Below are 13732 nucleotides of genomic sequence, written 5' to 3'. Positions count from 1 at the left end.
AGCGTTTTATTTCGTCTTATACTACAAGAATAGCATGCTTTTTGCAACAAGTGATTGAGTATGAGTGGCAAAACTTAGCTGAGGAGCGCTTTCGTAATCGGGCAAGTAGTTGAATGTCCCGAGGGAGTCTCTAATCATGTCCTGAATTTACCTGAACTTCTCGATTATTAAGGCTCTATTCGCGATAACATTTGCCTTTAGTGTCCCTTTAAGGGGGTATGAGCCATTTATTGTCTTTCGTGACGGACAGAGAGAGAGAGAGAGAAAAAACATTTATTCGGACCATCGAGGTGGTTGCTCTTGAGGTCGAGTGGGTGGGGTCCTCATTCCAGGACTCCACAGGCCGTGGCTGTTCGACGTACTTGCTGGACGAGAGCTTCTTGTCCCGCCAGGGTATCGCCGGTCAGCTGTACCTCCCACCGCTCAAATGACGTGCTAGGCGTCTTTAAGTGTTGAGGTTTGCCCTCGCACCCCCACGAGATGTGAAAGAGTGTAGGGCGTGTGTCGCCGCACCAGGGGCAGATGCCGCGATATGTATGTGGGAACATTTTACTGTATCTGTGTAGGTTTGAAATGTGTTGGTCTGTATAAGTCGAAGAGCTACGGCATCTTCAGTGCTGAGCTTTTTGTGAGGCGGGGGATAAATCCTGCGGTTGAGTCGCTGGATCTCCAGTCGGTCGCAATAATTGGAAGGCAGGGGCATGAAGGTAAAGGGTGGGGATTGATGAGACAATTGGTCTTGCCCCGCTCGGTTGATTAGCGCTCGAGCTAGGGCGTTCGCCCTTTCGTTCCCCTCCAGACCCGCGTGACCCGGCGTCCACGTGATTTGATGGTATTCTTGCAGCCTCGGGCCTAGAATCTGAGCCGCCAGCAGCGGTGTTCGTCCGTTCGTAAAGTTACGGCAGGCCTGTTGCGAGTCGGTAACGACATGGACTTCCCTGCCTACCCTGTCTTCTTGCTTTATTACCAGCGCCGCGGCTATGGTCTCAGCCGCAGCTGGGGTCTCTGCCCTCACGGAGGCCGCGAGAGTCAAGGAGTTGTCTCTCCCGTTCACGGCGGCTACCGCGAAAAGGCCCCCCACAGGGTACGCCGCCACGTCCACGTACGTTACGTACGGGTCACCCTTGAATTGTCGGCGCTGTCTGTCGACGCGAGCCTTGCGTCGTCCTTTATGGAGTTCATGAATCATGTGCTTCGGTATCGGGTTCGCCTTGATGTTGCCTCTGACCTCAGGCGGGAGTGATCGTTGCCCATCGAGGGCATAGAGTTCCGTTGCCGTTCCGGTCCGGTGGAGGATGGCTCTACCCGCCGCCGTGTTCTGTAGTCTGGCCTTTTGCGAAGCCATAACCGCGTCCGACAGCTCAGCGAAGGTGTTGTGGATTCCGAGGGCCGCTAACTTCTCGTTTGAGGTGGTGACAGGGAGACCCAGGGCCGTGTTGTACGCGCCTCTGATGATGGATCCAAAAACCCAGAATCCTAGTCTTATTGCCTTCCGTTATCTTCTGGCCCTCAAGATAGAGGTCGATAGGGCCGGGGGACTTGTAGATTCATCCTCCGTGCACCCGGATCACTTCGGACTTTTCGGGCGCACAACGCATCCCGCTCGCTGCCGCAAATCTCTCCACGGCCGTCGCGGCCTCTTGAAGGGTCGCCTCTTTTTGCGCTTGGGAGCCCTTGGTGGCCCAGAGCGTGATGTCGTCTGCGTACAGGGCGTAACCTAGGTCGGGGATCTTCCGAAGCTCTTTGGTCAGCGCTAGCATCGCGACATTGAAGAGAATCGGGGAGATTATCGCCCCTTGCGGTGTTCCTTTGTTCGGCACGTCGATCGTATCCGATCGAGTCTTGCCTATTCCGATGGTTGCCGTCCGGCCCGTCAGGAACGATTTAACGTAATTAAAGATGCGCTCCCCGCAGCTGATGTCGTTCAGTCCCTTGAGAATGGCCTCGTGGGAGATGTTATCGAAGGCCCCTTTTAGGTCGAGTGCGAGCAGGAGGTGTTCTCCTCCCTTCGGGATGCCTTTGAGAACTTCTTCCCTTAGGATTAGGAACGCATCTTGAGCAGAAAGTCCCGGCCTGAAGCCAAGCATGGTGTGCGGGAAGAGGTCACCATCCTCTATGTAATGTTGGAGGCGGGTTTCGATGACCCTCTCGTACAGCTTGCCGAGGCACGAAGTCAGCGAGATGGGACGCAGGGCGTCGATCGCGGGCTTCTTGCCGGGTTTGGGAATGGTCACGATTTCCGCGTGTTTCCACTCGTTTGGTACGTGGCCCTTGCTGGACACATTTAATAACAGAGGGGGTAAGCGAATGTCTGTGCGTACCTATATCGCCACTATGACCACAAATTAGCACAATTATGTTCCTACCTTTGTTCAGTATTCTGGGTCACCTCTAAAAAAAATTTAAAAAAAACAAAGCAGTATCAGAAAAAAGACGAAACAAACAACGAAGCTAAGTGTTTGTGCCTTTTTCCAACCAATATAGCATAACCACCACGTAGAACTTAATATAGCTATTAAGCAATACCGCTTCGCTGGTCTTCCATCTTCCCATAGTGGAAAGGTTCTGAATTTTTTTTTCACAGGGGCCCTGTGAGTAAGGTTCAGTTACCCTATAGGAGGGTGTGCAATAGAGCATATGCGATATTCTGCAAGCGCGATATTCCACGCGTCACATTCGACCAACACAAGATGGCGCAAGTCGTCATAGAAGTGAAAATGAAGCACAAGTGCACGCGTTGCTGCTGTCGCTGTTTTTGCTACAGTCTCTTCCTTATTGAATCCTAGCTGCTTGCACACCTATCCTCGACTCCACAGTACTGTTAGCGGGACGTTGGCCATCTTACGTAGGGCAACCCAACAGTGTGGAAAAGCCTACTTCCAGTATTTCGCATACCCCCTTCCCATTGAAATCTCTTATTCAGCGAAAATGGAAGACCCGAAGAGCAACTTCAGCGTCCTTACATAGACACAAGCCAAACGCAAACAAGCAATCTGTGACTCCTAAATTCGGAGAAAACGGGGAAACAGCATAACTCAGCTTTTCTTACGGCCACATAATACGCAATGCCGTGCGGTACCGCTGGGCCGATTTGAATTAAACATAGCATACTCCAAAGGACGGACAAAAAACGCTTAAGTTTTCGTGAATGTTAGCCGCAGGCTGTTGATCTGCGCGTTCAAATAAATCATTCTATATCAAAGGCCCCTTAGCATTCTAGGGGAGGGGGGATGACTTCGGGTTAAGTTTCACGGCCGCAGCTAAATAGGATTGAAAATCACCGCCCAAGAACTCCGTCCAGATGGTTAACAAGCGAAGCTGAAATGTGTGGCCCCGGTGTTTATCACTGGTTTAATCTCGACGGTTCATTAAACGACGGCTTGGTAGGCTGTCAGCTCCTCGGTACACAGTTTCTGCTTACGCTTGGCTGCACAAGCCTGTTCTTGTGCCCGGGCTGCAGCATCGGCATGGCGTAGACGAGCTCTTTCCCTGGTTCTGCTCGCGGCGTTGCTGATCGAACGCTGCCTGGTCCTCAAGAGTACGTATGACGCATGCCCTACCCATTTCGGAGCCGGAGAGAAACTGCTGCACGCGCGCTCGGCGCATTCTGCGACGGAGAGCAACGATGTCACTACTGGCGCAGCCAATCGCGCGCCTCTCTTTCTTTTTTATTTCTCGCGCATGCACATGAGATTGCGCCGGATGAGTTTTCGGCGTACAAAGGACAAGCAAACAGACGGATGAATCGGCTAGCCAATACAGCTGCGCTGTAGAAGACTGATACGGTTTGCTGGTCAGGCCGGACGTTTGCAAGCACAGCGCAACGATTTCCGCAATTTTGTGGCTGAAATCTTTGAGACTGATGCAGAAAAGTAATCGGCAGCAAGGGCCCTTTCGGCTCTTACAAAGCACCTCGATTATACGCCACAAGCGACAAATTTGAACACAGCACAAGTGAAAGATCCGCCGTGATCCTGGATGCCATGGTGATCTTTATTTATTTAAACAGAGTTGCCAGCACAAGTAACGGATTCTGGATTTGCCAATAGGCTGAGAGGCGAAAAAGTTGATGCCACCCTTAGATGATAAATAATCTGCTGCCAAAGGACATCAAAGCGTATGGGCTCATGTGCTGGGGTCATGCACGGAGGGGCCACGAAGGCACTCTGACTTGCAATCGCGGCAAATATAAGTGTATGAACATGTTAGTACAGAGCCGAGTTCATAGCATTTGCATAAGCCTTACTATTGAGAAGTTTTTTATTAGGAATATAACTTAGAAACTCAAGAGAGCTAAAGGCGACTGACGTTTACCGATGCTAGTAGTCATAGCGACAAGGGTAAGTGTCGTAATTATCTTCATTATCGCCATAATTTACTTTAGTTTAAGGCCCCAGTACCCGCCTATATGTTGTATTTCCCTGAAAAATGCAAGGTACAAGTGAACTTGTTATAGCCTGAATGACGGCGCGAGGCAGTTGCAATCGTCCTGTGGTACACTCGGTACAAGGAATAGGGCCCACATTCACAAAAAGCTCTTACGCCAGAATTGCCCTCGTAGGAGAAAGCATCAGCCAATCCTGATGCCGGGCATACTATTATCGAAACTGGCAGGCCAGTGACAAAGAACACTTAGAAATGATGATATTTGTGAATTTGGCCCAGGATCTCAACGCTGCATATTCGAGGGCACTTCAGCATGTAACCATGGTTCACAGCAAATAACCTTTGTTCTTGGTAGTTTGCACTTAGCGTGATCGCTGTGTCAACAAATCGTAGAAAAGAAAACAGTACCCTGCCCGGACCGTCGCAGAGAGACCGTGTTTCGTGTAAGACATGCAAAAGGCACCATATAACAGAACAAGATTTTTTTTTCAGCAGGAATTGAAGAGATTTGATGCGGGCAACATAAGCTATAAATGACTACATGCTGCCTCGAAATCTAAAACCCTGTGAGACGACCTCCTTTGTTCCCTCGAACACACAGCAACGCTGTAGCTATTGCACACCCCTGCTGACCGTACTGTTGTCACTCATTTTTATTTTCACACATGGCTGTAGTCGACGTAGCAACAAAATGCTCTTCGCAGATGTGTCAGGGAATCAGTTGCATAGTTATCGCTGTCCGGATAGACTTAGAGCAATGAAGCATTGAAAGAAGTGGGCATCTATGAAAAAGAAAGAAAACCACCCTCAGAAGATGAAACGGTTATAACCCCTTCAGTCAGGGTATAGACGTTTGCGTTACGCGTCTTGGTTTTGCCATAACTTATGTCCGCTGGTGGCAAGGAATACGCCACACATGATAATAGGCTTAGGGGAAAACTTAACATGCCACTTATTTAAAGCGGCTACAGTTCGCTTCCGAGCGTAGCACGTCGCTCCAGACGACCATTTTGCTAAAGACACTAGCATATTTGACAAGACATTTGACGTGACGCATTCTGTCAGTAGTAGCTAAAGAGTAATATTTCATGCCTCTTAATGCTTGTAGCCAATGAATCAAGTGTGCATGCCCTCTGAGCTGGGGATTCAATTGTGGTAATGAGGAAATGAAGTGTGGCACATTATACCACAAAAAATGCATTTAATTGCGGTGCAATTATGACGACTCACTGGAAAGTGCACGAAGCATCGTCTATACAACATTCACCTGGCTCGAATCAAATAGCCCGCACCTTGGTCTAACAATATGTAAATTGCACACGTTCGAGAGTTTATTATAATTCGTGACACTAGCGAATAAAACCGCGGATCTTGGTGGCAATCGGAACGCTTCATAAAGTTAATGTCATGCAGTCGGTTGGAATTCGGTTTTCAACACTGCACTAGTTATTTTCAGCAATACTTTGTGCATATTTTTCTAGGTAATTTGCAAAGTTCTCGCTGGTAATTACTTCCTGGCGTAACTTGTTTCTTTTTTTTTTGAGGGGGGGGGGAGGTGGTAGGGGCCGGTCAAGCTGTTTCCTTACGTTTTCTCTGCCTCCTTCATACTATGTACACGCGGAAACTGAATAAACACTGTAACACGGAGTGATGGACGAAAAGGCGAAAATGACTCACGGCAATGAATTCTCCATGCAGGTAGGCTTCGTCTTTCAGAACATCGGTGATCTTCACGGCCTGGTGGTCTTGCATTATCAGTTTTGCGTAAGTGGCGTCCGGGAACAGAGTAGCCGAGTGATTGCCCCAGACGACCACGTTCCGCACGTCCGCAGGCGACACCTTCAGCTTCTGGGCAATCTGAAGTAGCGTTGAAACATGCTGAACGTTTAACAGCGCGAACAGATGCAGTTTTAAGAATTTTAAGAACGAGTAGGCTACTCTTTCGCACTTACTTTCGGCAAAGCGGAAATTCATCGTCTGTTTGTGTCGCCCGTTAGTTCTCGTCTTTCGTTTGTTTCCGCCGTTAAGTGTTCACCGTGATCCAGAGTAAACTGCATCCCACCAACGAGGCACAAAGAAGCGTCGGGAAACAATGTCCCAGAAGTTCAGGGGCTCAGGGGCTACACATGTCAAGAGAGCGGCCGCACCGCGACCCTCATAAGCAAACAAATAGTAGCCATAGCGCACAGAGAGATAGAGGATACCCAAATAGAGCACGTAATCACGGAGATAATTCCCAAAAAGAAAAGAAAAGCCAAGAGCACCTACATCGTAAATCTATATAGCCCACCCCGACAAACAAAGGGGAACTTTATTAGGCTCTTTGCGGAGGCGAAAAAGTTAGCGGGGCAGAATACTCTAATCATTGCGGGCGACTTTAACGCCAAGAGTCCGAGATGGGGCTATACTAACGAGGACAAAAAGGGGCGCGGCATCTGCACGGCGGCAGAGAACGTAGGGTGCGAGCTGCTAACCGACGAGAACCAACCGACCAGGCAAGGGAATAGCGTCAGTCCAGACACGAGCCCCGATCTAACCTTTATCAGGGGCGCCAAACAAGCGGAATGGGAAAACCTGCTCGAGAACCTTGGGAGCGACCATCACATAATAAGGATCAGCACGGTGGCGGGCAACGTCCGGAGGAAAATTGGCACGGCTCGGCTGACGGACTGGGACGCCTTTAGAGCGCACTGCAAGCAGATCGAAGGCAGCATCGTTTCGGCGGAAGAGTGGAGCCAACAACTCAGGCGAATCCAAGACCTATACACGAAGGAAGTAGACAGGACGGAACAGACGCCGGAGGTGGACAAGCGGCTCCTCAGGCTATGGGAGGCGAGACGCGGGCTCACCAAGAGGTGGAAGCGCCAGAAACTCAACAGAAAGCTAAAAAAGAAAATTGCGGACATCACCAAGAAAACGGAGGAGTACGCGACGCAGCTGGCCAGACAGGGGTGGCAGCAATTTAGCAATTCGCTAAACGGCACCCTCAGTACGGCCAGAACGTGGCAGATCCTCAAGGCCCTCATGGACCCGAGCAAAAACAAATCCGAAGGCAGCAAGTCGATACAGAGGCTAGTCCACCAGTACGAAGGCACAGACGAGCAACTCCTTGAGGAAGTCCGGGTCAAATGCTACGGCAAAGAGCAGGTCGAGAGCTACAAGGAAGAATACCGCGGCGAAGAAAACCCTACTACGGACCGACCCATCATGAGAGAAGAGGTCGTCGAGGCGATAAGATCGGCCACCAAGAACACGGCGGCGGGGGCGGACAAAATCCGGAACTCGCTAATCAGAAATGTCGGCGACGAGGCCATCGACCAACTGACGGCCTACCTCAACAAGCTCTGGCAAGAAGGAAGAGTTCCGGCGGAGTGGAAACACGCCGTCGTTGTAATGATTCAGAAGCCAGGGAAGAAACTCCAAATAGAAAATCTCAGGCCGATATCCCTAACGTCGTGCCTGGGCAAGCTGTACGAGAAAGTGATCACGAAGAGAATTCAGTCGCACTTGGAAAACGAGCGATGGTACCCGGACAGCATGTACGGTTTCAGAGCCAACCTCTCAACGCAAGACGTGCTGCTCCAACTCAAGGAGGAAGTGCTCGAGACGATGCCGAAAACGGGCGAAAACGTCGTCATGGCCCTCGACATAAAGGGGGCCTTCGACAACGTGAGCCACGCGGCCATCATGGAGGGCATCAACAACACCAACTGCGGGAAGAGAGTGCACGATTACGTCAGGGACTTCCTGAGCAACAGAACGGCGACGGTGGGGCTGGGCGAGCTGAGAAGCAACGTCTTCCCCACGCCGTGCAAGGGCACACCCCAAGGATCTGTCATATCGCCCGTCCTCTTCAACGTGGCAATGATTGGCCTGGCAAGAAAACTTAAGGAGATCCGAGGCATCCAGCACGCGATATACGCCGACGACGTCACAATCTGGGTCACCCAAGGATCCCTCGGAGAGAAGCAAGAAAAACTGCAGGAAGCGGCGACCTGCGTGGAAAACTACACCAGAGAAAGGGGACTGCGATGCTCCACGGAGAAGTCGGAGCTCCTCAGGGTCGCCAAGCACCCAACGCAAGCGACACTGGAGGTGACCCTCGAGGGACACAACATCCCGGAGAAGAACATGATTAGGATCCTGGGCATGTGGCTACAAGGCAGCCGGAAGTGCAGCCACACCATTAGCCTGCTGAGCAAGGCGGCGGAACAGGTGGGCCGCATGATCAATAGGGTGTCCCAAAAGAGATTCGGAATGAAAGAAGAAGACACTCTGAAGCTAGTCAACAGCCTAATTGTCAGCCGAGTCACGTACTCCCTGCCGTACCACGTGACGACCAAGGCAGAAAGAGAGCAAGCAGACACCATCCTCAGGAAGGCGTACAAGACGGCTCTGTGTCTACCGAGAAACACGTCGAACGAGAAGTTGCTCCAGCTGGGCATCAGCAACACCTTCAGCGAGCTCGCCGAGGCTCTGCTGGGTACGCAAACCGCGAGACTCAGAGGCAACCCTACGGGACGAGCGCTCCTGAGGAGGCTGGGTCGGGATACGAGCGGACTGGCAGACAGATACGCGGACGTACCGGACCACCTCAGAAAAACCATTAATGTGGGACCACTGCCAAAAAATATGGATCCCAACTTACACGAAAACAGGCGAAAAGCTAGGGCCGAATATGTTGAGAGAACGCTAGCCCGGCTAGACAATACAGTATACACGGACGCCGCCGTATATCCACACGGAAGAGAACGCGTAGCCGCGACGGTAGTGGTTAATAGGGAAGGAAACCCCATCACGTATGCCACAGCAAAGGTCGCTGGCACAGCGGAGGCCGAGGAGATTGCCATAGCACTGGCGGCAGCGGAAGGTTATAGAACAGGCCGATCTCTCAACATACTGACGGACTCAAAAGAGGTGTGCAGAAACTACACGAGAGGCAGAATCAGCAAAACTGCCCTCAGAATACTCAGCGGAGCCACCTCCGCCGAGAAGGAAAAGCCCCGACACAAACTAATCTGGATCCCGGGTCACGTAGGCATAGTGGGGAACGAAAGGGCAGACAGCCTAGCTCGAGGTGAAGCGTTCCGAGCTGGGTGGTCGAATGCCCCGGAGACCCACCAACAGGCTTGCGAGGGGGGATACGCAGAGACCCTGAACTTACATAGAGGAACTAGAATTAGATATCCGCCACCACACAAAGACCTCTCAAAGGAGGAAGCGACCAGCTGGCGCAGACTACAGACAAACTCCTTCCCCAACTTACACGTGCTCAATAAGATGTTTCCGACACAATACAGGGCCACCTGCCCTTGGTGCGGTGCCAAACCTACACTTTACCACATCACCTGGGAGTGCGAACGCAACAAAGCATTCCACAAACACGAACACCCGAGTGCGGAGCAATGGGAGAGTCGGCTCACCAGCAGCGAGCTCACGGCCCAAAGGGCCCTAGTGCAGCACGCGAGCGATGCAGCGCGACTCAGTGGAGCCCTGGAATAGGGGCCCACCCTTGCTGAAGAGAAGTCTCCAGTCGCCAGCGCCAAGAAGATGAAGACGACGGAGACCTCATAACCGCGAAACTCTCGAAAGACTCAAAAGTTTTCCCTCCCTCCCTCCCATAAGTGAGCGAGGAGTACAAGGGGATCTGAGCAAGGGCTCGATATTTTTAAAGCGAAGGTTTCTTTACGAACACCTCCAGGACTTTTCTGTCCGCGGCAGGTTTGTGCTCCTGCAGACTGGCCGAACAGTACACAATTGAAAAAAAAAAAACTAGGATAACATGCCGCACGGTCAGATCGAGCCTCGTGTCCGAGTGGAGCAGCCAGATGCTCTAGCTTTTAGGACATAATCGCAAGTAGTCTTGCTCTCGTACCAACGCAACAAACCCCAACCAGCTCTTTGAGGTGATCACCGCGTGGGTCACATCGCGTAGCACAGGTGCGCGAGAGCGCATGCGCGCGCACGTGACCAGACTTTGTGCCCACTTTTGTTTCGCTATTTCTCGTTATTTCCACTTCTAGTAATTTCAATAACCTTTCTGTGTGCTTTATATGGCATCACTTTCCGTTGCCTTCATACATTATCCCCCAAGTAGACTGCCCGATGCAGTCCACGATCGCGTATTTCTTTCACATTCTGGTAGGATTAGTTTTGACTGCGTGAGCGTGAGTCTCGGTTCTGTTCACGTTCTGAAGCTTCGGGGAAAGCCCGGCACCCGTGCCTTGCACGCTAACTCATTTTGTTGATGTCCTGCATCAGTCTTCTGGCGTAATGCTGCTGATACGTGAGTTGTATAAAGCATTCTCGAAAGTGAAGCCGGAAAGCGTGACCAGCGAAAAGATGGCGAGTAGTGATGGGTAAAAAAGTGCGCAGTATTGGAAAGTACTAAATGCAGCTATGAGCTACCACTGTTGGCATATCTTCAATGCATTAATCACTTTTGAAAACTACGGTTGGCACATTGACGTACTTTGACGTTCAGAAAAAGAAATAGTGTGGGCTACAGGAAGACATGATAGGAAGTAAAAATTACGCAGGTGCTGACAATCAAATTGTGCTTTATGCGTAAGAATTACATAAATACGTGAAAAGACGGTTCGCTTCCGAGTGTAGCACGTCGCTCCAGACGACCATTTTGCTAAAGACACTAGCATATTTGACAAGACATTTGACGTGACGCATTCTGTCAGTAGTAGCTAAAGAGTAATATTTCATGCCTCTTAATGCTTGTAGCCAATGAATGAAGTGTGCATGCCCTCTGAGCTGGGGATTCAATTGTGGTAATGAGGAAATGAAGTGTGGCACATTATACCACAAAAAATGCATTTAATTGCGGTGCAATTATGACGACTCACTGGAAAGTGCACGAAGCATCGTCTATACAACATTCACCTGGCTCGAATCAAATAGCCCGCACCTTGGTCTAACAATATGTAAATTGCACACGTTAATCATGAATAAAGGAGTTAACGTTTTAATCATGAATAAAGGAGAATGGCTTAAATATTAGCCAAGGAGAAGATTACGCATCTTGAACACTATCTTTCTTTTCGCGCATCTTGTCACACGCCATTTTCTTGTTTTTACCACTGTCCCTTTTACTTTTGTTGTTGTTTTCTTGTTGGTTGTTGCCCGTTTCTAAGAGTAATCTGTTATTCTTATTACTTTCTTTTATTTTGTTTATCAAGTTGTCCTTTGCTCCTATGACCGATGTGCTTTCTTTCACCACCGTTGGGGGTCAGTCGCTTCATCCTTCGTGTTCTTTTCCTTTGTGACACGCAGATGTGACGCCGGCTACCTTTATTACGTTCCTGCCTTTTCATGTACGTATATATGTATTTCTATGAAGAAACCACCAGTTGAGAGTCACCACCTGTTTTGTTCCATCTTCCTACGGACCTGACTATTGCGGTTTTGTTCTCCGGAAAGTTACTGAACCAAGTAGGCAAACTCCCCTCTTAACATTTTTGGATACCTAAGCGTGATAGTCCTCATCGTAAAAAAAAAAAGAATCCTTGATCCGCTACTGTAGCATCACAACATATGCATTATGTACTTGCAAAGGCGAAAAATTAGCCGGTGCTTACCTGCAATCTGGCTCTATTGTGGTCGATGCGTGTCAGAGCTGAGAAGTTCTCCTTCGGTATGGTCGGGGCGTACTTGGAGCAAATGAACGCGATTGTGTTCGCCGGGTTGGCGACAACCACCACCTGCGCAACGGGTGGAAACTCGCTTAACAATCAAGACTTACCACGGTCAAATGCGTGCAGTTACACATGTTAACAAGGAATAGCTACGTGCACCAACTGGAAACTACCTGAACGTTGCCACTATTCTTGAAAAAGGCCGTTACGTATACATTGTTACACGGCACTATCAAAGAAGAAATAAGGACAGTGCTGATCGAAGACCACGAAGGCAGACTGAAGCGTGGACTTCGCCCGCTATCTCAATTGTACATGCCACTCAAGAATTGTATATAACCAGCAAATACATTTACCTCCCTCCTCAGCCCGTAACATATTGGTGGAAGTGCAGGCTGTTCTGTGTGGAAGACGTTGTTACACAGCGGTCACTCTCTGGCTATCACTGCGATGGGCACTCAAGGCGAGAATGCTTCCGACATTTCAACTACCTCTCCTACCGCCATCTTGGCACAACCGCGTAATCAAGGTAACTTTTCCGGCACCGACTGCATTGATGTTGAATGCTGGCTTAATATACACGAGTTTTCGCAGCCACTCAGACCCGACTCGCGTAGCTAACGTGATCATCCACCTGAAGGGCACGGCATGGGTCTGTTCTCAGACAAGTGAGGAAGAACTCACTAGCTGGGCCGTCTGCAAACTAACGGCAAACTAAAGCTTCGCGAGTTATTTGGAAAGTCTGTTGTTCGGAAGTGTGCAGCGTGGGCTTCCGGACCTTGTACCACACGTTCAGACTTGCGACGAGTCCAGCCCCTGATGTATATACAGGACGTGGTGGCTCTTTGTCGCAGTGTTTATCAGAAACTGCCGGAAGCTAAGAGAACAACTCCGGCTATTTTTTTTACCGTGCCAGGATAATGACAATTTTGTGTTCCTGAAATCATGTCACGCATCTGATAGTACAGTTTCTCTGCAAATTCGAAAATAATTTTGTATAGGCAAAGAAGTGCCCGTACAAAAACCGAAACCTGGCCGAGCAGTCGAGCGAACCCTTTCGTGTTACGTGTAAACTTCATGTGACGAGTAAGCTTCGTGTAACGTGTAACCTTCGTGCAAACCGTGGCACGCCAACGCGCCAGGCGCGCAAGGCATGCCGGCCTCGCCAGCGCGGAGAACAAAAGCGGCGACGAGCAGGCGCTCAGCTGATTGGTGACCGCGCCGGACGACTGGGACAATTTCTTCGAGAGACAATGTCAGCGACGTCAGTTCTTCAGAGCTGTCAAAAAAACAGATCTGCGATTCCGACGAATTCGATAGCCATGAATCACCGTTCGAATTCCATGTTGCAGCGGCCTCCATGTTGTTGCAGCGCTTTCCATGCAGCGGTCTCCATGTTGCAGCGCAGCACATCGCGCTGAAACATGGAGACCAAGGGTAGCCCAAACCACAGATTTGATAAGTGCTGCTTGCTATTTTACATGTTTTACCTCTACTTTAGAAAGCGTTTCGCATACTCACTATAAGATTTTGTGGAGCTTTGCTTTCCAGGTTTGTATGTTGATTTATAGAACGCACTATTTTCGAGTAAGAACGCCTCTGACAATCCAAAGCACCAACCGGTGCATTTGTTGACATTAGCTTGGTACAGGCGGCGGCTTGTCCTCCGCTTGAAATATAATAGAAGCCGCACATCGGCG

The 13732-nt window shown here is 50.0% G+C and overlaps 2 protein-coding genes across 6 annotated transcripts in view; one reads left to right on the top strand and one right to left on the bottom strand.

Annotated features, from left to right (window-relative positions):
* LOC135899672 (NPC intracellular cholesterol transporter 1-like) overlaps nt 1-13732 on the top strand; it is a 74580-nt gene that overhangs the window by 4749 nt on the left and 56099 nt on the right. Inside the window, exon 2 of one of the 5 annotated variants that reach the window (XM_070522428.1) lies at nt 11671-11711. The exons of the other annotated variants lie outside the window; for them this stretch is intronic. The gene's annotated coding sequence lies outside the window, so the exon portion shown is untranslated. The remainder of the gene's footprint in view (nt 1-11670; nt 11712-13732) is intronic. 5 annotated transcript variants of the gene reach the window in all.
* Nucleotides 1-13732, bottom strand: part of LOC135899671 (malate dehydrogenase, cytoplasmic-like) — a 46769-nt gene that overhangs the window by 4960 nt on the left and 28077 nt on the right. Inside the window, exons 5-6 of the mRNA XM_065428989.1 lie at nt 11976-12098; nt 6064-6243 (exon numbers count right to left, since the gene is read on the bottom strand). Coding sequence (XP_065285061.1) covers nt 6064-6243; nt 11976-12098 — 303 coding nt within the window. The remainder of the gene's footprint in view (nt 1-6063; nt 6244-11975; nt 12099-13732) is intronic.

The sequence above is a fragment of the Dermacentor albipictus genome, chromosome 7 (genome assembly GCF_038994185.2).
Source record: "Dermacentor albipictus isolate Rhodes 1998 colony chromosome 7, USDA_Dalb.pri_finalv2, whole genome shotgun sequence".
Taxonomy (NCBI): Eukaryota; Metazoa; Arthropoda; class Arachnida; order Ixodida; family Ixodidae; genus Dermacentor; species Dermacentor albipictus.
Note: the sequence above shows the minus strand (reverse complement) of the source record. Positions and strands in the feature narration are given on the sequence as shown.